Source organism: Sturnira hondurensis, unplaced genomic scaffold (genome assembly GCF_014824575.4).
Source record: "Sturnira hondurensis isolate 20B ecotype Veracruz unplaced genomic scaffold, ASM1482457v3 Scaffold0022136, whole genome shotgun sequence".
Classification (NCBI taxonomy): domain Eukaryota; kingdom Metazoa; phylum Chordata; class Mammalia; order Chiroptera; family Phyllostomidae; genus Sturnira; species Sturnira hondurensis.
The window spans coordinates 10358226-10386127 of NW_028094767.1; the positions used below are offsets into that span (position 1 = coordinate 10358226).

The 27902-nt window shown below is 41.5% G+C and overlaps 1 protein-coding gene across 1 annotated transcript in view; it reads left to right on the forward strand.

Moving 5' to 3' along the window:
* Positions 1-27902, forward strand: part of LOC118978743 (protein eyes shut homolog) — a 753210-nt gene that overhangs the window by 681293 nt on the left and 44015 nt on the right. The window contains exons 13-16 of the mRNA XM_037034365.1: positions 3596-3778; positions 17349-17515; positions 18342-18486; positions 27094-27268. Coding sequence (XP_036890260.1) covers positions 3596-3778; positions 17349-17515; positions 18342-18486; positions 27094-27268 — 670 coding nt within the window. The remainder of the gene's footprint in view (positions 1-3595; positions 3779-17348; positions 17516-18341; positions 18487-27093; positions 27269-27902) is intronic.

The window sequence follows — 27902 nt, forward strand, 5'->3', positions numbered from 1 at the left end:
CCTTTTACTAAGAAATCTCCTTAGAGCTTCAGGCCTACTGAAACCAGTGCTTTCATGATCTAACATCTCAACAGAGTAGAAATGAATATTTCTTTTATTTTTTCTTTTTAATTATATTTTATTAATTACGCTATTACAATTGTTCTGACTTTTCCCCCTTTGCCCCCTCTACCCAGCACCCCAACTCCCTCAGGCAATCCCCACACCATTGTTCATGTCTGTGGGTCATGGGTATAAGTTCTTTGGCTACTTTGTTTGCTTTCCTGTACTTTTACATTCCCATGGCTATTCTGTACTACCTATTTGTACTTCTTAATCCCCTCACCCCTTCACCGATTCCCTCACCCCTGCTTTGCATCTGGCAACCATCAAAGCACTCTCTGTATCCATGATTCTGTCTCTGTTCTTCCTGTTTGTATAGTTTGTTTTTTAGATTCAATTCTTAACAGATATGTATTTTTTGCCATTTCATTGTTCACAGTTTTTATCTTTTCTTTTTTAAGCTCTTTGTTCATTTCCTTTCATATTTTTTTATTGTTGTTCAAGTATAGTTGTCTCCATTTTCTCCCCTCCACAACCCCTCACCCCACCCACCCCCACCTCCCACCCTGGATCCAACCCCCTTTGACTTTGTCCACGGGTCCTTTATTCAGGTTCCTTGATGATCCTTCCCCTATTTTACCTCGTTATCTGTCTGCCCCCTCCCCTCTGGTTACTGTCAGTTTATTTATTTCAATATCTCTGGTTATATTTTGCTTGCTTTTTGGTTTTGTTGATTAGGTTCTGCATATAGGTGAGACTATATGGTATTTGTTTTCACTGCCTGCTGTATTTCACTTAGCATAATGCTCTCCAGTTCCATCCATGATCTTCTTTTTCTTAAATAAGTCCCCTTAACATTTCATATGATAGTGATTTAATGATGATGAAGTCCTTTAGTTGTTTTGTTTTGTTTTGGGGTTTTTTTTTTGGTCTGGGAAGCTCTTTATCTGCCCTTTGATTCTAAATAATAGCTTTGCTGGATAGAACACTCTTGGCTGTAGGTCCCTGCTTTTCATGACTTTGAATAGTTCTTGCTAATCCTTTCTAGCCTGCAAAGTTTCTTTTGAAAAATCTGCTGACAGTCTTATGCAAACTCCCCTGCAGGTAACTAACTTCTTTTCTCTTGACACTTTTTTAGGATTCTCTCTTTGTCTTTAACCTTTGACTGTTTGCGTCTTGGAGTGGGCCTCTTTGCATCCATCTTGTGTGGAGCTCCCTGTGCTTCCTGGACTTGCATGTCCATTTCCTTTACCAAATTAGGGAAGTTATCTTTCATTATTTTTTCAAATAGATTTCCAATTTCTTGCTCTTTTGCTTCATCTTCTGGCACCCCCATGATGCGAGTGTTGAACCTCTAGAAGTTGTCCCAGAGGCTGCTTACATGATCCCAGTTTTTGTTGTTGTTGTTGTTTTTGCATTTTTTCTTCTGATGGTTTTTTTTGCTTCCTTAATATTCCAAATTATTGATTTGATTTATAGCTTCATCCACTCTACTGTCATTGCTCTGTAACTTGTTCTTTATTTCAATTAGTGTATCCTTCATTTCTGACTGGATATTCTTTATGCTGTTGAGCTGTTCACTAAATTCCCTGAGCACCCTTATAACCAGTGTTTTGAACTCTGCATCTGAGAGTTTGCTTATCTTCATTTTGTTTAGCTCTTTTCCTGGAGTGTTGATCTGCTCTTTCATTGAGCTATATTTCTTTGTCTCCTCATTTTGGCAGCCTCCCTGTGTTTGTTTCTATATATTAGATAGAGCTGCTTTGCCTCCGTGTCTTGGTAGTATGAACTGATGTAGTAGGTGTCCTATAGGGTCTAGTGGCACAGCCTCCCCTATCACCCAAACTGGGTACTCGAGGTTTGCCCTTTGTGTGAGCTGAGTACACCCTCCTTTTGTAGCTGAGCCTTGGTTGCTATTGGCAGATCAATGGGAGAGATTTACCAAGGCCAGTCAGCTGCAAGGACTGACTGTGACCACTGACCACCCACAACTAACCACCAACCACCACCCTCCATGGAGTATCAGTTGTGCAATGGCAGGGTGGTGGTACTCCGATGTGGTCTGTAGCTGTCCACTTGGTGCACTGGCTTTGCTGTTTCCCACATGGTCCAAGACAAAGTCAGCCCCAACCTGTGTTTTGCTCAGTCCTACCTTGCCTGAGCTATGAAGTAATCTGAGATGGCTGCTGCTTGTGCTGGGCTTGGAGATTTCCAAGCAAAGTCAAGCTGCAAATCTAGGCTGGCTGCTGCTGATACCAGGCCTGGGGCTCCCTGAGGCCAGCTATTGCTTATTTGATAAGATTTGGGAAATTGTGACGCTTGAGCCAAGATGGGCAATTCATATGAAAAAGCAGCTTGGGTGGGCCCGAGTCTCCAGGGATGTCCAAGGTGGGTCTAATAGTGTCAAGTTGATAGAATCTCTGATAAGGCACCAGCTTGCCAGATCTGCGGCTCTGTTAGGGGAGGATTCAGAGAAGGGACAATGGTCTCTGTTCACAAGATATTTTCATTTATCCTTATATGCCACTGGTCCCTTTCAAGGTGCTACCCCTGTGCTGGAGCTCAGAGGTAATGAGCCTGAGTAGGTGAGTCTCTGTGTGGGTTCTTTAAGAGGAAATGCTTGGGGCTCCAGAACTTTCTTCCACCAACTCAATCCCTACTAGTTTTTGCAGCCAAAAGTTTTGGGGACTTCTCTTCCTGGCACTGGAACCCTGAACTGGTGTGGGGCTGGGACTTCTCACTCTTAATATAACCCTCCCGAATTTTTACCCACCACACGTGGGTATGGGACCAGCCTGTTCCACATCTATGCCCCTCCTATTAGTCTGGATAGATGTAGTTTCTTTAATTTCATAGTTGTCAGACTCCAATTAAACTCAATTTCTAACAGTTCTGGGTGATGATCATTCTATATTTTAGTTGTGATTCTGATGTGGTTGTGTGAAGAGGTGAGCCATGTCTGCCTATGCTGCCATCTTGACCAGAAGTATGAGAATTTCTTTTAGATAATGGTTTCTTTACTTCAGCAAAATGTCTGGTCATTCACCATATAGTAATGGAAACTGATCAAACTCCCTTTTGATTTCTTGGCTTTCCTACCCCTGACCAATGGCTTAGTTACTAAAAAGGGACAGGGTTAGAAAAACAGTTTTTTCCAAGCTGTGAACTCTTTTCTAAGTCATAGCCAGTGTTTGGATGCCAAATTTTGCTTACAAATCACCTGGGTAAATACTTTCGTCTGCCAGTAACCTTTTCTATTTCTAAAATTAATCTTCAAAATATAAGATTTTGCTCTTTAAGTAAATTCTCCGTTATGCGGACAGGATATGTGAGTGAAAGGGTATGTACACAGGATCTCAAAACACTGTACTGCCTTGGTTCTGGTTTTGAAATCCCTGTTGAGTCATTTAATTGCTGAATGCTGAGGACATTTAAGTGTAATTAATATGATAGTAAAGACTATCAGGCCAGATGCACCAGCAAACTATAACCCTCCTTTCAACAAGAACATGCACAGGTTTATTTTAACGTTTGAATTTCGGTTTTTCCACAGCTATTAATATTACTCAGCCCAGGTTCAGTGGCATGGATGCCTTCGGACACACTTCATTCCTGGCTTATTCACGGATCCCAGACATCAGCTACGATTATGAATTCCACCTGAATTTTCAGCTAGCAAACAATCACTCAGCGCTGCAAAATAACTTAATACTTTTCACTGGACAGAAGGGCCATGGTAAGATTCATTGGACCCTCTAGCACTTGCTTAGCTCCTTCAAGAGTGATGTGGAGATTCTTCCTGGACACTCTCCCTGGCTGTGGATAAAGGAGACATTTGCCCAGAGGCAAATGCCTCCTCCTATTTTCTGCCTCGAGCACGTCCTTGTAGTCCCAAGTGTTCCACAGTTTCCTGATACTTTCTGTAACCTTGTTCACATCAGGGCGTCCTCTTCCAATCAAGGGCAAGAATTCCTGCCTGCAAACATGAGGTCAGAGATGGTAACCGAGTCACCTGAGCTTATTGACATCCTTTTCTCTGTTTCTGTTCCGTATGTAAGGAGAGGAAGGAAATTGTCATAGGAATGGCATTTTACCATGTGTTGTGAAATGGGGAATGGCTGCCATCAAAGAAAACAATATCAAATTAAAGGAGTAAGAAATGAAGAGAGTATTTGGCCTGTATGCAACTATTTCATTGCCCCCGAACTGGTGGGAAATCACCTAATATATTAAAGTTGTCTCTCTTAAGCACAAGCCACTTACGCATGTGTGGGATCAAGGAAAAGCACATACATTTTACTCCCCACTGGACAACTAACTAGTTAGGCAATTAATCACTTACCTTCTCTGAGCTCAGTGTCCTCACCTGTGAAATTAACATAGTACACTGGAAAAGACCTTTTTCTCAACCGTCAGCAGTTCTGTTGTGATGGGGGAAATAATGTTCTGTTCTGTTCAACTCCCTCAGTGATCTCCTAGTATTGTACATTGGTTTCTGCATTAACACAAGTCTGAAAGTAGCCCACACCCCCAGTGAAGTTTAATGTACCATCTTGCCACCACCTCTGTAAGGATGAGGACACTTGATCCTGGGAGGTGTTATTCATTGTACCTCCAAAACCTGTTCAGATCTCTTCCCCATCTCTGCTGCCGACACGCTGGGACCTCCTCTTAGCTGGTCTTCTTACTGCCTTTCCTTCCTGTAACCCATTCTCCAAGCTGGAGAAAGAGTCATGTCTTTAAAAGGCATTTCACCATATTTGAACCTTACTTAAAACGTGCCCGACTTCCCCCTGGGCTCAGAATGAAATCCCAACCTCCTTACCACGTTTTCACAGGGCCTCTGCCTTGTCTCTGACCTCCACCAGGCCACTCCCACGATCTCCGTGCCCCTGTTCTACCATCTGCCTCCAGTGCCTCAGGTACCCAGAGCTCTCCTGCTCCCAGGCTTTGCACACGCTCTGCCTTCTGCCTGGACAGGGCATGGTGGCAATCAGAGCGGTCACTGGAGCAGGCTGTGGGGCCTGGCAGTGTAGACTTAAATCCAGTTTCCACCACTCACAAAGTATCTGTTGAATTACTTTATATCCCTGAACCTCAGTCTCCTTTCCTGTCAAGTGGGCATAATAATGGTACATTCCCTAGTAGGGTTGTTAGGAATAACATAATACATGTACAACCCTTGAACTCGATGCACACAGTAGCTTTTGTCTGCTCCAGTGGACCTTCCCAGCCCCCTTCACAGAAATAGGTCTTATCCCATCCCATCCAAGGTATTCCCCACCTCAATTTATTTCCCCCAAGCCCTTACCTCAGTTTATAACTCCTTGGTCTATTTTAGGTTGTTGTTTCCTGTCTGCCTTCACTAGGAGAGTGGGAGGTCTGTGTGGGCACAGATGAGTCACCCCCATTTGACCTTATCTGCCCACACTGAGCCCCTCCCTGACACATAATCAGTGCTGGATGAATGAAGAACCAAAATAAAAGCAGATCATTGAAAAAATTATTTTAAAGAACAGATCGCTGTATGACGTAAATCGGCAACACCGTTGCATAGAGGTACTTAAAAAGTAGTCATTATCAGGGATTCTGGTTGGCTGCCATCTCCACTCAGATCTCCCCGGTGGCTACCCTGCCCCCACCGCTTTAGTCAGTCTCTCCCTCGTCTGAGTCTTGGTGGCCTGCCCTGTGCTTAGGGCATGGACCCTGTATGCCAGGCTTTGGCTGGCTAGACATCTCTCCCCTTTATGGAAACAGTGTTCCAGTTATCAGGACATCACGCACGAAGCTCCTCCCAGGTGGTTTTCATAAAAAATCGGTTGAATGACTGCCAGAGGTCATAGAGGGGAGAACGGAAGAAAGGGGGCGTTCCCAGCCCCTCACTCCCTAATTCTCACACACTGCATCATTTGTTTAGCTATTACATCCTTTCCATCAGCAAAAGAGAAAAAAAAAACAGCAAATGAAATTCAAACGAGCGTTACACACCCTGGGTCCTTTTTGTTTTAAAATACATCTTCTAAATCCTGAATGATTCACAGAGAACCCAAGCAAAGCATAAACACTTGGCCCATGAAAATGCTACCAAATAGCTTTTCAGTACTCTTCTACTAAATACCCCTTCAAAATTATAAGTAAATGGAGGAGGGGGGAGGGGAAGGGGGAGGAGGAAAGCAGCAGCAATGTCTAGGCCACAGCTTTTCTAAATTGTGGAATTTTACATGTGACTTTTCTGGTTTTCTATAGTCGTTTTATTCGTATGTATGGATATGAATGCTAATTCTGCACTTGGCATTTGTACGTTGATATGGTTAAATGAAGGCTAGATAAACAGGTAAATAAATTGTGGAGCTCGATTTTCTAATCAGTGAAACGGGAAAATATGAAAGATGCAATTACACATTGTACCACCTGGGGGAGCAAGAATACCAGCTAAAAAAATGCCAAGTAGCACAATTGCTTTTTAAAGTAATGCTTCTCTCCAAGTAGACCTCTTCACATTATATCAGAATCGCATGAGGGTGCTTGTTAAAATGCTAATGCCCAGGCCCTCTTGACTCAAGTAACAGAATTGTATCAAGCACCTTAGGTGCCTTTTATGCAACTAATGTTTGAGAGCAACCTCTCAAAATCTTTAGGGAACAGCTAAATTAGACTACACACAGGGATGAACTAAGATAGGTAATTATTGCCCAAAATGTAATAGGTAGGGATGATTCATCAATTTGTGTAGCATAAAGTTATTAATTATTATTCATTAACAAATTCCTTTAAAATATATACTGATTAATATTAACCACACAATTTGAAATTATCTATTCTACATAAGAAAGTATGGCCCAAACCAGGTTATCTTTAACAATGGTAGTAGCTCCACAGTTAGGCACTGTTCTTATTGTTTCGTCGCATTCATCTCTGACCTTCGAACTGGCCGTCGTTACTAAAGTTACCATTCCATATGCTGCCTGTATCTTTCTCAGGTTAAAAGATGCACAAAGCCACGGAGTTTGTACAATAACTTGAAGCGTAAGCCAACCTCTAATTTCTGACACATCCTCGTAAAAAGGCAAGGGACCTTCACTCCCAGGCACTGATTATGCTCTTCTTCCCTGAGTCTCCCTAAGCTGATTACTGATTCTTCCAGCCTATTCTCATTGAACTCGCCAGACAAATTACCCTTTCAAATACTTCAGCTGGAAAATGTCTCTCTTGACTTGTGACTTTAACCTGAACTAATCATCTTCCTGTGCTTCTGCAGTCATGTTTGATATTTCCTTCATTGTCTCTTCTTCCTTTCCTACCCCCACATCCTTGTCATCCATTCCTCTAAGAATCACCTGTATGTTCAGCAGTTCACAGATGAGTATGTTATCGTCCGCTCCTGTATCCCTCTTTTTGGGACTGGCATAAACATTCTGCCTCAGTCTGAAACCCAGGAGTTACCTGGATATTTACATCCCTTTTATTCGTTTGACAAATGTTTATTGGGAACCTAGCTGAGACATTCTTCAAGGTGGTAGAGAGACAGTTCTGAACAAGATAGACAACATCTTTGTCTTCTCTCCATCTCATCCCCCACATTCTACCAAATGCCAACATCTGTCCAGTGTACCTTCCCTTTACTGTTTGTATTTTCTCCTTCCACCTTCTTCCTTCTCCTCATTGCCTCCTGCTTCTCTGCCATAGCCTCTGTTCCAGTCCCTCTACCCAGTCATGACCCTCTTCCCCTCTGTTATCCATTTTGCTACAGGGGGCTAACCTATAAGTACAAACATTTCTTGCCTAATCAACATGCTTAATCATAACATACCATGTAAGATCCTTTGCACAGACCCATAGATGTTCACCCATCACATTTGCACAGTCTCTTTTCCTCCAGTCCACTCTACACGCAGCAGGATCCGCGCACACGCATTCTGGGTCATGTCTCCACATCCTCTGCTCTGTGCCTTCGCACAGGCTGTTCCACCTTTCTGAGCTGGTCACACTTCACTTCGTGCCTTCAAAACACTTCTGCCCTTTAAGCTTCAGCTAAAAAGATCATTCTCACACCCTGGCTAGTGTGGCTCTGTTGGAGTATCATCCTGTATACCAAAAGGTTTCAGGTTTGATTCCCAGTCAGGGCACATGCCTAGTTTATAGCTTTGATCCCTGGTCGGGGAGCACATGGGAGGCAACATATCCATGTTTCTTTCTCACATAGATGCTTCTCTCTCTCTCTCTCTTTTCTTCTGTCTCTAAAATCAATAAACATATTAAAATATTTATTTTAAAAAGACTTTGAAGTCTTTAACACTCCAAGAAAATTTAAGAATTAATCTCACTGAAGTTTTCTGGTCATAATTACCGTATTTCACTATAACTGCCTAGATCTCTTTGAGAACCATCTCATGGTTTTGCTTCCTTATATCAACAGGCTATCATATATATAGATACTCATTACAGTTTTTGAAAGAATTACTACAAAAAAGTCTATGGTGCCATTACACAAAAACATACAATCAATTTAGGGCGACACAATGTATGGTACTTAAAATGTTGTTAATTAGCAACGCTAAACCAGAGGTCAGAAACTATGTCGGGTACAGGCAGAATCTATCACAGCATCCAGACATGAGCATAGACATCATCGAATGAAAAAAGTACAGAAGTGAGAGAAAAGGTGAAATTCCAGAGACAGAAATCTCAGCCAGCTAGAACTGTCAGGGAGTTTGTTCTCTTTCCCGTGTCTCTCGTCCTTGTCTTCCATCTCAACCAGCCCTCTGCTGTCGGTACTACAGCAGCCCACCCGCGTTCCCAGTTCCATTCTCTCCCAGCCTGGGCCCCGCGAATGCCCAGCCCCACAGTTGACAGGCAGCCAGTGTACTCCACCCGGGAGCCATCACCCCCATTCACTCCTCCTTCGCAGCTTCCTCCTGCCTGGGAGGCTGGCTTCCCTTCTGTTCGCGTCTTCCAAGCTACCCAGCATGCAACATTCTCTGACAAATTCATGTCTCCTTATAGCCTAGCTACACAAAGCCTGCATAGGCCTTGTAACTTGCGTCCCATAATTTGGTATTTAATTGGATACTGTTTTGTCATTCACATCCACTACTTTGAATCATATGAAGTTACCATTTTCATAAATCAAAAGCATTAGAATAACAACAATTTCATCGCTTTAGACTTGCCCCTCCCTCAGCGAGATTAATCTTGAATTCTTTATGGACAAACCATGACTTGAGCCTTCCTCTGTACCCCCCGCTGCATCATTCACATGATGGGTACTGTGTGAGAAATCAGTAATAACCTGTTTATTGAGCCTTTCACTAATGGAAAGACGCTGGGGACAGAGGCAGTCCCGGTAGTTAATAACAGTGTGTAACATAGATTAATCTGGATTGCAGTGAAGAGGTTAAGACCTAAATAAAGGGGGGAGGGGAGACATGTATCACTGTTCACATCATTGAAATGTATGAGTTAAAAATCTCAACATTGGCCTGTATCGAAAAAGTATAATGCCATAATGGAATTTTTCAGAGAAACATATATAACTTTCTGGATTTAATGTATGTGCCTAAGCACTTCATATGCATAGCTTTCTGTCAGTCACCAGCATGTAGGTCTTCTCTGCCGTGGTAATTAGGAAAGATTACCTCATATTTCATGCCAAATAATTTCTTGTTTACTTGAGGCCCTTAGTTATTAACGATAACAGAATATAGGCGTGTATAAATAGAGCTTGATGTTTTTCTGTGAAAAAAAGGAAATGAATGTCATCTACAGTACAGAAAAAGAAAAATGAAGAGAGGAGCGTTACAAAAACCAATCAGCTCAGCCTACTTTTATGGAGCTTTGCTACAGATCAGGCGTAAGGAAGATCCCTGATGAATGAGAGAGCAGACTGCAGCCAATTCCTTAATATAACGCATCTCCCAATTCCATGGTGCTGAGGCATTTTATAAACATAACTGACGACATGTGCTCATAACTCAGTTTTTTACAACAGAAAAATGTTCATTATTTTCTTCTGTAATCATATCGGCGTGGCTAGAAATCGTGAAAATTTCTTCCTGACAATCTCAAACTCTCAAATCTTAGTGTTCATAATATTAAATATCTTAGACTTTTATATCAATGCCATCTAAGTTATTAAATAAATTGAGTTCTTAAGATTGTTCAAAAAGTTAAGCTAATTTACTTTACTGACTGAGAAATATATGGAAATTGTCATATTTGACCAGAGCTCAAACAGCATTAAAAATGACAAAAGCATGCAGATCCTTGCACACCCCCTCTCCCATTATCTTAAATATAATGTGAAGAAGGAATATTCACTTAAGCATAGTTCCATGGGGATAGCCTTGGTGTCATAGAGGAAAACGCAGAGGACAAAAAAAAAAGAAGAAGAAGCCAAGTGCACAAGCCCATATTCTCACTATTTTTTTTTCTACACTTCCAGTGAGCACATGTGGTTCCATCATATGGAAATTAAAGTTTACCCATAAACTGGTGCTTACATTCTTTATTTTCATGGTCTTATCTCCAACACAGACATTAAGAGAAAGCTCGGGTTTCCACTTTTTCTAGTCTCAGATCCTTTTGTTCAAGAGATTGAAAAAATGTGGGCTCTATGTAGCCTCAGGAAATGCATTTTTCTCCCATTTTCATGTGCTCTGAGCATGCATTGAGTTTGATGTTACTGTCACCCTTACCCCGTGGTTTGTTTACTAGCACAGCTGGGAGTCAGGGCGCCATCTTGATTCAATCACATTTCAATAATTTAACCCCCTAATGTAGACACTGTACGGTCTCCAGTGTGTGCAATTATGAATGAAGAAACACCATGGACATAGCGTGTATGGTTCCAATGCCTTCAAAGCTCTGGAGTACCCATAGTTTAATGGTCCCATTGACAGAACAAGAAGCTATGAGTTTGCCACTATGATTAGAAGCTCTAAAGATCTTAGAATCAACAGAAACTACATGCTCTTTAAGAGTTCATTCACAGTCTTCAGTTGTCTAATACCCACTGGAGCAGAGACTGTCACTGATATGAGCAGTCTCCAGAATCCTGTACCAGTCAATGGGTTCTGTGCTGGTGGCTGAGATTCCATCCTTTGGGGTTTTGTTTCTCACATATCAACCTAGAAATATTTTTTCTTGGTGTCACTTTAGCTTTGATTCTAACTCCATAAACTTCTTCCATTGTTCTTCTAAAGTCATTCATATTTATCTAACTCTTCATATCAATGTAGCTTTCTTTCTGAAAGATCACTATAACATCTCATGGCCATGAACAGTCAACTAAAGCTTGGGAATATTTATCTCTGTGTTTCTGTGTCAAAATCATGGTACCACAATATCAAGAATATTTGATAAAATGGTAGTTTCTGTCCATCAAAAATCTAACAGCTTTACAGACCCTAGAACTACACTCAAATATTCCTATGAAGTGTGTCTGCACAACAGGAATGGTTCTTCCAGAAGGGAAATCCCTCCATAATCAGGAGCCATTCAGCAAGCAGGTTGGTTGGCTGGAAGGTCTCAGCACGGCCCCTAGGGCGCCTCTCAGGGCTTCTCTTTCACTCAGGACAGGAAAGGAGGAGAGGAGAGGAAAAAGCCACCTGCCACTTAGAATCACTGAACCCATTTGAAACATATTGTAGAACACTGACTTATTGCTAGAGACAATCCCATGAAGTGTTAGTGTTTTCAAAAGAAAGAAACAAGAGGAAGTGAGTGGCTAGAAATTACATTAGCACAAAGGCCCAGATTAAACGTTCAAGTCCTTCTAGGACCTGAGACTCTGCTTACCTTCGTTGCAAGTCCATTATCATTTCTAGAGGGATGAGTCAGATGTAACATATGATACTATCTGACTATATTGGAAGAAAAATTTGAGAAAATGATAAGTTGTGTTCACTCTTTACTAATAAATTGAATTTTTAATCTAAATGAAATACTTTAGAAAGTTTAATTTTTTTTCTGTTGGAGTTAAAAGATGTTAGATCAGCTGGATGAGAATTACCATGTGCCTCTGGTGCTGAAAGTCACCATATTGCCCTTTAACTGGTGGGTCCTCCTCCTCAAAGGGGAGCATTGAGGAGAGCCCGTGGTGGGAGGCACTTGCTTGTCTTCCTGTGCTTCACCCAGAGACACTTGCTTGTCTTCCTCTGCTGTGCAGACAGTGGGGAAGTGTCCAATGGGAAGAGTCCAGGCTCTGCAGTCAGGCTGGCTGTCTGTCTCAGAGGCAGCCTCAGCCACCTAGCAGCCGTGTGACCTTTCGAGGTCCCCGTGTGCGTCAGCATCCCCCCACAAACCCTGCAGCAGGTTTCCTGCCCTCACAAGTTGGCCTCTCATCCACCTTCAAAGCCTCCCAACAGCCTCAGAGATGCACAGGTCAATCTAGTTTTCGTCTTGCTCTTCTTTCCTCGTTTGCTTTGTGAAGGCAACAAAGTTTCCCCCTCAAAGGCAGGTGCATAATTTCTGAGACCCACTGCAAATGCAAGTGCGGAGTCCTTGTTCCGGAAGCAGAGAAGCAATGCCATTAAAGGTACTAAAACTGTTTAGCTTTTCTTCTGTGGTCTCTCAACTTTCTATGATGCCTTGTATTTATTATTTATGTGAGAATACATTGAGAAAAATTAAAATATTAAATTGTTAGCATGGATTTTACCATTCTTTTTTAAATCCTCACCCGAGGATACATTTTTTACTGATTTTTTAAAAGATTTTATTTATTTAACTTTAGAGGGGAAGGGAAGGAGAGAGGGAGAGAAACATCAGTATATGGTTGCCTCTCTTGTGTCCCCTGCTGGGAACTGGCCTGCAACCCAGGCATGTGCCCTGACTGGGAATCGAACCTCGATCGTGTGGTTCGCAGGCCCGTGCTCAATCCACTGAGCTACACCAGCCAGGGTGAGGATACAGTTTTTACTGATTTTTAAAGAGAGAGGAAGAGAAACAGAGAGAGAAACATTGTTGTGAAAGAAAAATATCAATGACCGATTACCTCCCAAAATCGAACTGTTGACCTTTTGGTGCACAGGACACACCAACCAAGCCACCCCAACCAGGGTACCATTTCTTTTTATATCACTCAAGGCCAGTTTTTTTTTAAAGATTTTATTTATTTATCTTTAGAGGGGAAGGGAAGGAGAGAGGGAGAGAAATATCAATGTATGGTTGCCTCTCGTGTGCCCCCTGCCGGGAACTGCATCCCCTGCTGGGAACTGGCCTGCAACCCAGGCATGTGCCCTGACTGGGAATCGAACCGCGATCGTCTGGTTCACAGGCCCGTGCTCAATCCACTGAGCTACACCAGACAGGGCACTCAAGGCCAGTTTTAAATACAAATACAAGAGTTTTTTTCCTGGCTGGTGTAGCTCAGTGGATTGAGCACGGGCCTACGAACCACAGAATCGAGGTTCGATTCCCAGTCAGGGCACATGCCTGGGTTGCAGGCCAGTTCCCAGCAGGGGACTCACGAGAGGCAACCATACATTGATGTTTCTCTTCTTCTCTCCTTCCCTTCCTCTCTAAAGATAAATAAATAAAATATTTTTTAAAAAGACTTTTTAACTTATATGCAGAGTCACAGATATTACACAGTTGGTATCTCATAGCTTGTACAAGCACATATTCTGCTTTCTTATCAGAATAGTAGAACACTAAACAGAATTATCAACTGTGTCTATTTCACACACACACCCTCCCCCCATGTATTAACATTCTGTCGACACAACCTTCAGTTCACTGTTGGGTAAGGAAGGACAGAAAGGAAAGGAAAAGGAAAAGGAAAGAGAAGATTCCTTGGTCATTCACATTTATTAGACCATGATTGCTTGTCTGTGCTTAAAGCCAATTCTGGTCCAACTGGAAAGCATGGCCTCCCAGAATTGTCAGCAACCCCACCTCCTCAGTTGTTAGACGAACATACTTTTCTTCTACTCATTTTGAGTCTCAGTGAATTCCCAGGGTTGTGGGAATTCTCTTCTCCTGGGATATCACAGACACTGCATGTGAATGACATAGCAAGAAACAACAAACATTGCACATCACCTCTTTCCCACTCATGATCCATTGTCCCATGGGCTTCACTTTCAGAGTGCAATTCAAAGAATTTCAAGAAGTCACAGCAGAGCATTAAACCAGGGCCCTAGTGCAGGTCCAAGTCCCTGAAATGTGTCCTCCTTCCAGGCATCCACCCTGGCAGTCAACTGCTTTTCTTTCTCTTATCTACTCCATCAGGTACAACCGAGGTTGACACTGAGGGGAAGTCTGGAATGACAGAGGGCAGGAAAACAACTCTGATAGACCTGTGGGCTGTGAATAAGATGCTGTTGTCTGCTTCGTAGTCCAACTGGCTCCCTGGCTCGCCTTGGAGCAGTTCCTCCTGTGCTCTGTGAGCAGGGGTATCTGTACACTGAAGTCAGCCCCTTTGCCCAGAGGCTCCCTTCCTCACCTCCTGACCCCATGACGGACCCTGCCTTTTGACCTGGCTCTTTGAACCAGCTTCTTCAGGACCACCTTCCCATTCTCCTTCTTCGTCAACTCTTCACTCTAAATTGATCTGTTCTTTCAAATCATCCTTCCAGATCACATGCCCCCTCTTTTCTCCATCATCTGTGTCACTGCTTTTATTTATTTAGAGCTTATTATTATTTTCTCTCCTGAGTCACTCGAATGACCTTCCACAGAGACTCCTTACTTGCCTCCCTGTCTGCCCTCAACACTGCAATGAGATTCTTCTAAAATCCAGATCTAATATAATTGTCTTATTCAAATCATTTCATGGCTCCTGAAAGTCTCGAGCAAAATAGTTAAATCCTCTATTGTCGTGTGTTGGGTCCTTAAAGACGTGGCTCTTTCTGCCACAGACGCTAAGTGCCAGCAGGCACAGCGCTGGGCAGCTCCCTAGGCATATCCGTTCTCTGCTCCCGCTGGGTTTCTGCAATGTTAACAGCTCCCTCTGCTTTGAGTGGCCCTCTTCAGCCCTTCCCCTTTCCTTATCTACCTACCAAATTCTTGTTTGTCACTTTATGGGTTAGCTAAGAAACCAACGGAAAAATAACCTCCTTTTCAATTTCCTAACACTCCTGCTTGCCCCATCTTGATGACTGCCTCCAACAACTTGAGATAAACCTCCTGTGTCCTCCCAACCAGGCTGTGAGGACCTTCAGGTTTCTGCATGAAATAAAAGAAGCCGCCAATCCCTGGAGGAAGAAGGAATGGCAACATGATAGATGGAAAAGGAGAGATGGCTCAAACGAATCTGCTCTCCCAACACCTCACAGTTCAGTTGGCAGAACACTGTCCATTCTCACCACCCTAGATGATTAGAAAAGGGATTTTGATGCCTTTCTCAAAAAGATTGCCATTCACAACCCACAGAAAAATCTTTTATAATTCTCCTCTCCAGTGCTCTCTTCCTAGGACCTCCATGTCTCAACAGATGCCTGAGAGACTGTCTTCTATCTCTCATGATGGTTTTTCTCTTTTCCACCTAACTACCTTCCTGAATCTGTGTTTTCTCTTGGGAGTTCTTTACATTCTAAATATACAACCCAGCTCACCTGCTGCAACATTGCAGGTGGGAAGAAATCACCAGAGAGAGAGAGAGAGATTTGCTATTAGTTCCTAACGTGTTTAGTCATTGGTATGGCATTTAACACAGTGGCTCTCAACCCTGGCTCTATATTAGACTCACCAAACGAGCATCCAAAAATAACCCAGCTCAGGCCCATGGCAGAGAAACCAGAAAAACAAAGGCAGAGTTCGAGCATCTCTAATGATATTTCTGTCGTGTGTTTTCCAGTGCCCTAAAAAGCCCCCCTCCCTACTGTACCTGGAAGCCCCATCCCTGCAGACCTCTCTCTCCTTTACCTGGATCAGCCTGGCAGCAGAAGCCAAGGGAGCAGACAAGGCATCACCCTCAGAAGTACGGGAAGGGGAGGCTGTATGTACTGATAACAAACTTTCTCTGTACCCAGAAACTGAGTCCTGTTTTTTGCCCTGTGATTAAACCTTTTACTTCAATTGGGTCATTAAACTCTTCTTCCAAGCAGAAGTCCTTGCCTCAATTCCCTACCTGCAACACACCTTTCAGAAACTGGGTGATGTTTTGGGACCCCTCCTCCCTGACAATAAACCTTTTGTCTCCACATAACTCTAGAATCTCAGCCTTGACCTAAGTGTGGTCTGCCCACCTGCAGGGTCTTATAGCATTAACCATCTCAGAGCTTCTTGATACCCCCCAAACTACTGCCAGGGCCTTCCCCTGGTGCCTGAGGCTAGATTTCTGCCAATCATCTTCCTGTTTCATTGGGATCTCCATTAGCTGTACCCTAGTCCTCTGGGTATGGCAATTCACTGTGCTGTGTGGTGTTCCTGGACCAGCGCAGGGAGAGACAGAAGAAGGAACACAGAGACAACCCACCTTTCACTCGTAACTGTGGCGTCGTCACGAGCTTTTGCAATAGAACAAAGATACCATTCCCTGGGCAACTATAAAAAGACATCTTCTTTATACTCCCCTCAAATCACGGAGAGCACTCCAAAGCTGATGTTATGTTATCTCAATTGTTTAAATTTCCTTGACTACCAGATCCGTTTTACTCCATTGTAGAGGCCTACTTATTGTAAAGTACATACTGAATTTCACTTAGGGAAAAAAAAGAGCTTTTAATTCCAATTTTTTAGGTATTAATGTTTTCCCTGTGTTGACCAGAACCCTCATGGCTTTAAAAAATAAANGGACCAGCGCAGGGAGAGACAGAAGAAGGAACACAGAGACAACCCACCTTTCACTCGTAACTGTGGCGTGGTCACGAGCTTTTGCAATAGAACAAAGATACCATTCCCTGGGCAACTATAAAAAGACATCTTCTTTATACTCCCCTCAAACCACGGAGAGCACTCCAAAGCTGATGTTATGTTATCTCAATTGTTTAAATTTCCTTGACTACCAGATCAGTTTTACTCCATTGTAGAGGCCTACTTATTGTAAAGTACATACTGAATTTCACTTAGGGAAAAAAAAGAGCTTTTAATTCCAATTTTTTAGGTATTAATGTTTTCCCTGTGTTGACCAGAACCCTCATGGCTTTAAAAAATAAAAATAAAATAGAACACTTGTTAGCGCTCAGTTTCTGTGGGTGTGGTGAACAATAGTGCCCAGTAACACACATGCTTGAGTGCTGTTTAGCAGTGAGACGTCTAACTTCCTACACGGCTCTAGAACTCGGAAGCAGACGTAGAATGCAGCTGACCAGACCCCTGGAATTCCTCCCTGTGAGCCTGCGCCCTGCATCTTCTCGTTCCAGGGCTGGATGGCGATGACTTCCTGGCTGTAGGCCTGCGCGATGGCAGCGTGGTGTACAGTTACAACCTGGGATCCGGCGTAGCAAGCATCAGCAGCGATCCTCTTGATCTGAGCCTTGGGATTCACACGGTCCATCTGGGGAGGTTCCTCCAAAGGGGCTGGCTGAAGGTAAAAAGTCATCCCTTCATCTGTCCCACAGACCCAGTGCTACTTCACTGTCGGATCTGTGCGGTGGTGGAGGCGACAGGCGGTGCTGCCTGCTGCCATGAAGTCACAGACCAGTGCACAATATGGAGGACAAGAGGGATGATTGCAATTAACTGGTGAGGGAATAAATAAGAGGGAGGACTGACTTAACTAAGGTGAGGGAAAGCATTCAAGAAATGCTTCCCCAAACCGGTGATACATGAGCATAACTTCAAATAAACAGCCTTTTGGGAAAAAGAACAATGGCTGGGGTGGGCTTAAGGAATGCAGTCGGGTTTGGCTTTCAGGTGAGGAGAAGCAAGAGACGTGGGTAGAAGTGGACAGGGAGGGTCTACGCCATCAAAGGACTTAGATGTCACACTAAGAAGTTCAGATTTTTGCCTAGGGAGCTACAGAGAACAACTGAGAAATGTAAGAAGGGAGGGTGGATACCATGGTCATTTTCATTTTTTGATAGAAGACTCTGGTTGTTGCATAGAGAATAGACAGAAGAGGAAAGCAAGGCTAGATGGAAGAGGACCAGCAAGTTGCTAGCTCCCAAATCTTTAAAGAACTGTGACTTTCATTAAAATGCAAAACCATGACTGCTATATTAATGTATCTGTGGTAACAGACACCAGCAGAGAAGCAAGAAATTGAGTGGTAAAGTGTTTTTTATTGCTTCAAAAATTCAGATTTTTATAAAATTTTCATGCCAAGTTAATGGGAAATAAAAGTATCTTACCAGTTCACCTTGGGGAATTAATTCCTTTTTTTAACAGATTCTGATTTTTTTTTTCTTTTGAAGGTAGATGATCATAAAAATAAATCCATCGTCTCCCCAGGAACACTGGTTGGTCTCAATGTCTTCGGCCCGTGTTATGTGGGTGGCTACGGTGAATACACTCCAGCTCTCTTGCCACATGGAGCGGATTTTAAGAATGGCTTTCAAGGTAAGACATGGGTGATTTTTACACTATACCTACTTGTTTCCAAATTTGAGAAAAGAAAATACTTTTAAAAAGTATACTTCTAGTTCCTAAACCAGCTATGTGGATTGCTTTCTAATTGAACTCGATCAAAGTCTGATTTTAGGGGAAAGCAGTCATTCTTATTAATCCCTTACTACCTAGATGCTGGGTGCTTAGGATGTTTCAGTGAAAAGAAAAAATTCTAACATTCATGAGTTCACATTCTACTTGGTCAAAGGCAGGAACAGATAATAAACACCAAACATAATAGGATGATAAATTCTGTGGGGCAAAATAAAGGAAAAGTAGAGTGGTTTTTTTATATAGAGGGCTTTTCGATATGGGTTAAGTAGTGTAGACCTCATGGCATCACATTAAAATTGAAATTCCATCCAACTTTGCAACGTAGTTGACATAAAAGATGAGTGACAGGCTGCAGCCAACCAATCCATACCAGGGAGGTGTGGCCCTGTTACCAGGGAGACTCAGGTTAGAGGACTCCCCCCACCTCGGTTCTTGCCTTGCTCACAAGAGAATTCAGGCAAGAGACAGGGCATATAGTGGAAATAAGATAAGTTTATTCATGAAATACACTTGCGCATGGAACTATTAGGCAAGCACTGAGCTAGTCTGAATGCCCCACATGTAGAAGAAACAAAGTTTTTAGTAAGTTTGTTCTATACACTTGAGCCCAAAATGCAAGTGGGCACCCAGCTAATTTGGGCGCCCTGTCAACTATCAGACTCTAGGAGTTATATACTTTAGTCAGCTTCTAGGTACCCCCTCCTTCTCTCCCTTTCAGATCTCGGGATTAATATACTGTTACAAAGGCTTTCTTTCCCAGCTACATAGTTGAAAGGTTATACACAGAATTTCAAGGGCTCCCCTCCTCCTGCACTATCATAGTTTTGTTTGTGATGTTCCTAACTCCTGGCAATCTTATTGGACCAGGCTCAGGACTGCTGAACCAATGGGTGAGACATGCCTCCCTTTTGTTTCCAGCCTCTTGTTTTAAGTTCTTCATCAGACTGCACTGGGCAGGGCCCCTGTTTTATTTCCCCTCCAGCCACTCATTTCTGGCTGCCTCCTAACAGTCCCACAGAGGCCACCAGAAACCAAGAGGTTTAAGACCCAACACCATCCTTGGGTAAGCAATCGGTTCACCATAGTCTATCTCCCTGTGTTCAAAAAGTAACATTCAGTCTTCCTTATAAAGGTGATTCATAGTAGAGCTATAAAATAAACACATGCTTTCAATTGTTATAATAATGCATTTATTAAAAATAACCTCTTTGGTGGATCCCTAGACCCCAAATATTTGGTCAAGGGGCTACTCATTATAGTGTCCTGAGCTGCTCACCCATGACCAGCCTAGCCTCTATCAGCAATCAAGGAAGGGCGACCAGGATGTGATACATGTCCCTGTGAGACACCAAAAGCCATTTCAGGCACTTGAGTTTCCTACCTGCCTGGCATCAACCTGGAATCAACCTTCTCCCCACCTTCAGTGACTTCTGCCCAGTGACGCAGAAGGCCATGTGCTTGAAACATATGAAAGCAACATCGCTGATCCAATATAATACAAGGTCAGGTTTCAATAAAATTAGTTCATTGTGCCAAGGTTCTCAAAGAAACTTTTTTCTTTGAATGTGTGATCAGGGCTGATCCTTGGTGTGAAGAATATTAAGGCACTCCGGTAAGAAAAATCAAGAGCTCAACAGTTCTTTCACAGTGGGAGACAATCTGAAAAGGATTGTAAGGGCGTAACAAATCAATGAGTTTTTAAAAACATTAAGTTCAAGGGAAAGGATGGATAAACGTAAGAACGTGTAAGCAGCACGTCTTCTGCTCAATGAAACAGAGGCTCCTTGGGGAGTCACCACAACCTGCTGCCGTTTAATCACAGATGTGAGGCTTACACAGATACTCTGGATGTAGCATCAAGGACAACATCGCGGACTCTGGAACCCAGCTGCCTGGGTCTGCATCTCAGCTCTGCCACCAACCAGCTTCATGGCCCTGGTTAGGAACCTCCCTGGGCCTCACTGGGCCTCACCTGTAAAATGGGACAGTAACAGTACTTGTCTGGCTTGTCGTGCTGAGAGTGAGTTATAGAAAGAGAACACAGATTACTAACTGGCTTAGAGTGTTCCCTGTGTTCCTGAGGATGGTGGTGCTGCTGGTGGGAGGTGACCCAGCTCCAGTCACATAGTAGGTGAGCACAGGCCCTCCAGGCTGGCTGTCTCCAGACTTGAGCCCTGCAGCCTAGCAGCCATGTCACTCTGAGCCTTTTACTTAAACTCTCTGAACTGCCATATTCTATAAAATAAAAAATATCTACCCCAGAGGGTTCTTGTGAGTTGGCCAAGTAACTACAGTAATGTTAACTGCTCAACCCAGAAAGGAGAAGTACATGATAAACACTCAATAAATATTAACTAATATCAGGGCTCCATCCTGTTGGCATTGGACTTGACAGTTTCAAATTTACCAAAGTCCGGTGCTTCCTGGTTTCCTGGTGTTTTTTTCGACCTTCTGTTTGAACTTTTCTTCACATCTTGACAAGGAGAACAAAGGGAGGCTTTCTGCAAAACTTCTTTCTGTCATCTCCTTAAGTGTGTTAATGAGGCTGAGTTCAGCACAGTAACAGCTGGCCCTTCCTGTGAGAGAAATGCTAGGATTTCCCCCCATCTGGAGAGAGTCAATGTCGGCTGCCATGGTCCTGAGGTAAGGTGGAAATCTTGGGAGGGTCTTCTTGGGAACTGCCACTTAATCCACAATCTTATGGAAGCTCCAGGACCTTAGAAGCCCCTAATTTAGTCATTTGTCTCAAATTCTTGCTCCATACCTGCCTCTCTTTCATTAGAAACTAGCATTTACTATATATTACAAATTATGGACAATTATTACCAACCTACCATAAAGAGCAGATTGCAACAATGCTATCAACCTATGAGTCCCCAAAACTGACCTCTATTGGCTCTAGAGAATGATATAGGGTGACTGCTTTAAAATACCAGTTTCTGAACTCTACCCCAGAACTACTTAATTGAAATTTCTAGGATGGCATCTAACAATTTGCATTTCAGAAAGCCTTTCCAGATTTGCAAATCACTACATTAATTAATCATGTCAAAGCAAATAGACTTATGGAAGAATTTAATAACTAATCTTGTCTTAGCCTAATTATTAAATTCTGATATCACTAAAACATATAAATAAGGCCTAATTATTGTTCTTTAGAATTGGGGGTTAAATCATACACAGTGTATGATTTAGGCTTTCATGTTTCTATAAACACTCTAATCACTGACTGTAGTCCAGAAGTTCTCAGTCTAAAATACAAATCTCCAAGTCCCATCTATTACCAAGGTGCAGGGTTCTCAGGTTGAGGGTCGGAGGTCAGCTACAGTGGGTTCCTGAGCCTCCTGAAATTAACTGCGTGTGCCTGTGTGCATTTTTCTAGAAGGTCCATAGCTTTCATCAGTGTTCTAAGATCATTTACTTTCTCTGACAGACTTAGTAGCCCGGATATAGAATTAAAAATTACTTTTGACTAATATGAACATGGGGCAATTTGTTACTCCATCTATCTACTATTCTAGTGTTCCCACAACCAGTGTTCATTGATAGAGGAATAATTAAATACTTATTACTCAGCTGAATACAGTGAACATAACCTAGATGCATATTCACAACAACACTGTGAAGATGTGTTATTCTGTCCTGTAGTGCCCCACCTTGTCAGTATGGTCAGTTTCTTGCTAGTTCTACCTTTTTCTCTCTTTTTTAACTATATGAGACTTTTCAAGAGTCCATAAGAGGAAAAATGATTTTATTGCAATAATTTAAATATTCTCTTACTGTCAAAAAAGCCATTGCTTATTTGGAACTTAGCTGGTCTCAATGGCTCTAAAATTCTTTATTGTAACTACTATATCACATGCAAGATATATGTATGGAATACGTATTGCATTGTTCTATACTAAGATTACATTTTATCTGTTATATTAATGGGAGTGAAATTATACAATATGCATTCTACAAGTGGCTTCTACTATAATTGCCTTTAAATTGGTGATATGTTGACTGAGAGGAAGCATTTCTCTAAAATAAACTCATTTAACTATTTGTATTTGCTAAGTATTTCTCAAATATAGCATTACCACATTTTTAGTCAGAAAGATATTTTAGTAGTTCCTCATAACGAAAGTATTTCTTATCCATATAAAAGAGAAGAGGTTTAAAACGAATAGTTTTAGACATTAATACATTTAGCAAAGTTTTTTGGTGCACAATTATAAAAACTACAAAACCTAGTATTAGCATCCTACAATTTTTTGTTAAAAAAATTTTATAAAGGAAATAAAGGATTTCTGCCATGACCAGTATGGCTCACTGGTTGTATGTTGTCCTGCAAAGCAAAGTGTCACCAGTCTGATTCCCAAGCAGGGCAGACAACTGGGTTATGGACTTGGTCTCAGTGGGTGCATGTGCAAGAGGCAACCAATCTATGTTCCTCTCCCACATGGACATTGCTCTCTCTTTCTTTCTCCCTCCCTTTCCCTCTCTCTAAAGCTAAAATAAAGAAAATCTTCTAAAAAAAGGATTTCTGAGACAATATGGTAGAGGGTGGGGTTGATGGGTAAAATACAAGATCCAGCTGCCAGGCATTACAATGGGCCAGTTTATCCATGATATCTTATTCCTCTTAATCCATGGACTATTTTGTCACCATTTTAAAGGTGAAAAGATCGGCACTCAGTAAGATTTGGATCATCTAGCCATTATGTGGGAGAGATTGTCGTTGAACTCGGACCCACCTGACTTCCATCCTCTTTTGCTCTCTGCTGAGGACCTTTCACTCTGCAGAAGCCATGGGAAATCCTGCCGTGTTAGTCTAGCAGTCTGGTGATTCAGTATAAAGCAGCCAGCATTCATTCATTCATTTCTTCACTCAGTACACCATATTAGTGCTTTTTTGTGTAACATTAGATGGCTTGGGGGAAGAAAAAAATTAGAAATTCCATTTCTAAGGAAGAAAATTGCAATTCTCTCATAATGAGACAATACTGGTGCATGCTTTAAGAATTGTGCTTGTTAGTGAGAATTAGGTTAAAAAATAAACTCTTGACCTTTCAAAACTTAACCCATTTTTCTTCACCAAGAGGAATTATTCCATACTTTTAGCTTCAAAACCTGTTTTCCAAGTAAAATCTGACCTAGCCTGTCTTTTATTATTTTCAAGTCCCTATTTATGATTAATGTCCATATGGATTTGAAACTACATCATAAACAAACTCTGAGTAAGTGCTGAAGGAAATGAATAAAATTATATTTCAGTATCCTAAACAATTCCATAAAGTATTCATTGAACTGCCCTTTTGTTTATATTTATTTAATGTTGGGGTGGAAAAGACCCTTTTTCCAAATGTATTGAGGTCTACTTGATGAATAAAAATGATGTATATTTAATGCGTACAACATGAAGATTTGGTATACATACACATTATGAACAGAGCACCACAATCAAGCTAATTGGCTCATTCATCCCCTAACAGTCAGTTTTCTGTGTTTGTCTCTGGTGAGCACATTTCAGATCCACTTGCTCAGCAAACTTCAGGTGTGGTTAACTGCACTCACATGGTGCACATCGGATCCCCAGGACCTCCTCCTCTTTGAACTGGAAGTCTGTGCCCTGTGACCAGTACCTCCCCACTTCTCCCAGCACCAGCCCCTGGCACCCACCATTCTACTCTGCTTCTACGGGGTCAATTTTTGAAGATTCCAGATGTAAGTGAGGTCATATATTACATGTCTATGAAAGACCTTTCTAAGGGAAAATGCAAAATCCATGGAGAAAAAATAAGATAAATGTGGCAACATATTATAAACTTCTCCATGTAAAAATAAAAACCTCACCATCAGCAAAATTAAATAGCAAATATTATACTGGAGAAAGTACTTAAAATGTACAACAAACAGCTAATATGCTCATTAGAGAAAAACAATATATAATAAGCAATCAAAAAATTACAAATGACTGATACATTTTGAAAGATGTGAAACCCCAATCAAAAACAGTAAAAGAGTATGCATTTTATAGTTTATTTCACTTAGAGATGAAACAGCCCTTGCCAAGTGCTTCAGTTGGTTGGAGCTTCACCCCGTGCACTAAAAGGCCGCAGGTTCCATTCCGGTCAAGGCACACACCTAGCAGGTCTGTCCCCCAGTGGGGGCACAGATGGGAGGCAACCGACCGATGTTTCTCATTCACATAGATGTTTCTCTCTTTGTCTCTGCCTCCCCACCTTCCTCTCTCTAAAATCAATAAACATATCCTCAGATGAGGATTTGATTTGATTTTACTTTATTTTGAAATATGGATGTTTGTTTTATTCTTTTTTTATTCTTCTTATTCTTTTTTTTTTTTTTTACTGCTGTTCAAGTACACTTGTCTGCCTTTTCCCACTGGTGGTTTTAGTCTAAGCAATGGAAAGCCACTAAAAGATTTTAGGCTGGAGGATGACTTCAGCAGATTTGATTTTATTATTTATTTTTGTTTTTTAAGTATATTTTGTTGAATATGCTATTAGAACTTTCCCATTTCTTTTTCTTTTATCCCCCTCTGCCCTGCACTCCCCCTCCCACCAGCATCCCTGGCCCCCTTAGTTCATGTCTATGGCCCGTACATATAAGTTCTTTGGCTTCTACATTTTCTATACTATTCTTAACCTCCCCCTGTCTATTTTGCACCTACTATTTATGCTTCTTATTTCCTGGACCATTTCCCTCATTCTCCCTCCTCTCTCTCACCACTGATAACTCTCCATAGGATCTCCATTTCTGTGATTCTGTTCCTGTTCTAGTTGTTGGCTTAGTTTGTTTTTGTTTTTGTATTTGAGTTCAGTTGTTGATAGTTGTGAGTTTGCTGTCATTTTTCTGCTCATAGTTTTGATCTTCTTTTTCTTAGATAAGTCTCTTAATCAAGGCTTTTCATATAATAAGGACTTGGTGATGATGAAGTCCTTTAACTTGACCTTATATGAGAAGCACTTTATCTGCCCTTCCATTCTAAATGATAGCTTTGCTGGATAGAGTAATCTTGGATGTAGGTCCTTGACTTTCATGACTTTGAATATTTCTTTCCAGCCTTTTCTTGCCTGTACGGTTTCTTTTGAGAAATCAGCTGATAGTCTTATGGGAACTCCTTTGTATATAACTCTCTTCTCTAGCTGCTTTTAAGATTCTCTCCTTATATTTAATCTTGGGTAACCTGATTATCTTGGTGTGTTCCTCTTTGGGTCCAATTTCTTTAGGATTCTCTGGGCTTCCTGGACTTGTATGTATATTTCCTTTGCCAGATTGGGGAAGTTTTCTTCCATTATTTTTTCAAATAAATTTTCAATTTCTTGCTCTTCCTCTTCTCCTTCTTGCACCCCTATGATTCAGATGTTGGAATGTTTAAAGTTGTCCCAGAGATTGCTAAGCCTCTCCTCATTTTTTTTTTTGAATTCTTGTTTCTTCATTCTGTTCTGGTTGAATGTTTATTTCTTCCTTCTTTCATTTTGTATAGCCTTTAATTCTTCCTCTATTGATTGACCAAGCTTAATCAAATCTGTGACCATCCTGATTACTAGTGTTTTGAACTCTACATCTGATAGATTGGTTATCTCCTCCTCACTTGGTCCTATTTTTGGAGTTTTGATCTGTGTCTATTTGGCCCATATTTCTTTGACTCAGCACACCTGTTATGTTATAAGGGGCAGAGGCTTAGGTATTCACCAAGGCAGGGCAACTCCCTTCCCTGTGTTATGGCGCTGTGTGAGGGGGAGGGGTCAGAGAGAGAACAGTGCTGCTTGCTCAGCTCTCGCCCAGCTTTCAGTCACTTCCTCCACTACCCACAAGTAAATTGGGCCCTTCTGGTGCTGATTCCTGGGTGGGTGGGTTTGTGCACATTCTAGGACCCCGTGTGTCTCTCAGATGAAGATTTTTTAAAAATGAAACAGATAATAATCTCTTACATTGAGGTGCCCGTGAAATGAGTATCCCAATACAGTGTAGGGGAGATCTAATTGTGCAAAACATCTATGACACTTGGAGAATTCATATCTTTTTCTCTAGTAGTTTTACTTCTAGAAATTTATACTAAGAAAATAATTAGCAAATGCACAAAGATATACATACAATAATATTTATTATACCATTATTTCTAATAACAAAAGATAAAATGTGTCAATTTCTCAATAATTGAAGGTTAATTAAATGCTTTATGGCATAAGAAAATATTACACCATCATTTAAAAATAGTTAATGTGATAAGAGTTAATGGTATTTATGCCATACAAACCTTTGGTATACTGCTATGTATTATATAATTTAATGAGGATTCTACTTTTGTTTAAAAATATAACTAAGCATAGAAAACATATTTTATGTATTTGTATTTTTTACACGCTTTATTATTTTCTTAAAATCGACATGATTATTTTTTGTGTTTAAAATGCTACTTTAAAAATAAGAAAATAACTGTCTTCCTATTTTATTATTTCTTCTACTTTTTACATGGAGTGTTTTTCCCTTTTCCAGGTTGTATTTTCTCTATTCAAGTTCGCACTAGGAAGGATGGCCGTTTCAGAAGGCTGGGAAACCCTGAGGGCCACCCAAGTGCTGGCCGCAGCGTTGGCCAGTGTGATGCTTCTCCTTGCACTTTAATGAACTGTGGCAATGGTGGGACATGCAGAGACCGTGGATCTACTGTCTAGTAAGTATGACACCAGGAGTGAAGGTAGCAGGTTATTTGCATTGTAACTGGTACTTTACTCATACAAACTAGGAACACAAACTGACCCTCATATTTTAAATGTTTTCACGTAGACTCGCTAGAGAACTAGAGATAGACAACAGATAAAGGCAACTAGAGAAGGATCAGCACAGCAGTGACACCATCTTCTCAGTTCTTTTAAAACAGTGGAAGCGAATCACGACATCTCATTCCAGTCACCACAGAAAACGTATCTCAAACTCACAGTCTTCAGAGTGTTACCAGAAATGCTCGTCATACATGTTGCTATTTTTTTTCATGTTCAGGTTGGAGCTTCTTTATAAAGGGTTGTCCTGTCCAGGTGGAGCCAAGCAAAGCAGCACAGTTTAACTTCCGAACTATTTTAGTATGAAACCCAAATATGAATGTGTTGAGTGGGGAGAAAAGAGCAAAGGAAAGGTTGTCTTACAAATAACCACTTTTGTCGAGCATTTCCTCTGTGCATAAAATAGTATTTGAAGAGCTCTGAGCATTAGCTTTACCATTATGATTCTATCTTCACTGTTTTACATTTTTTTAGCTTCATGTATTTTAATAGCAAATTTACAGGAACGGCATAGAAGACAGACAAGAT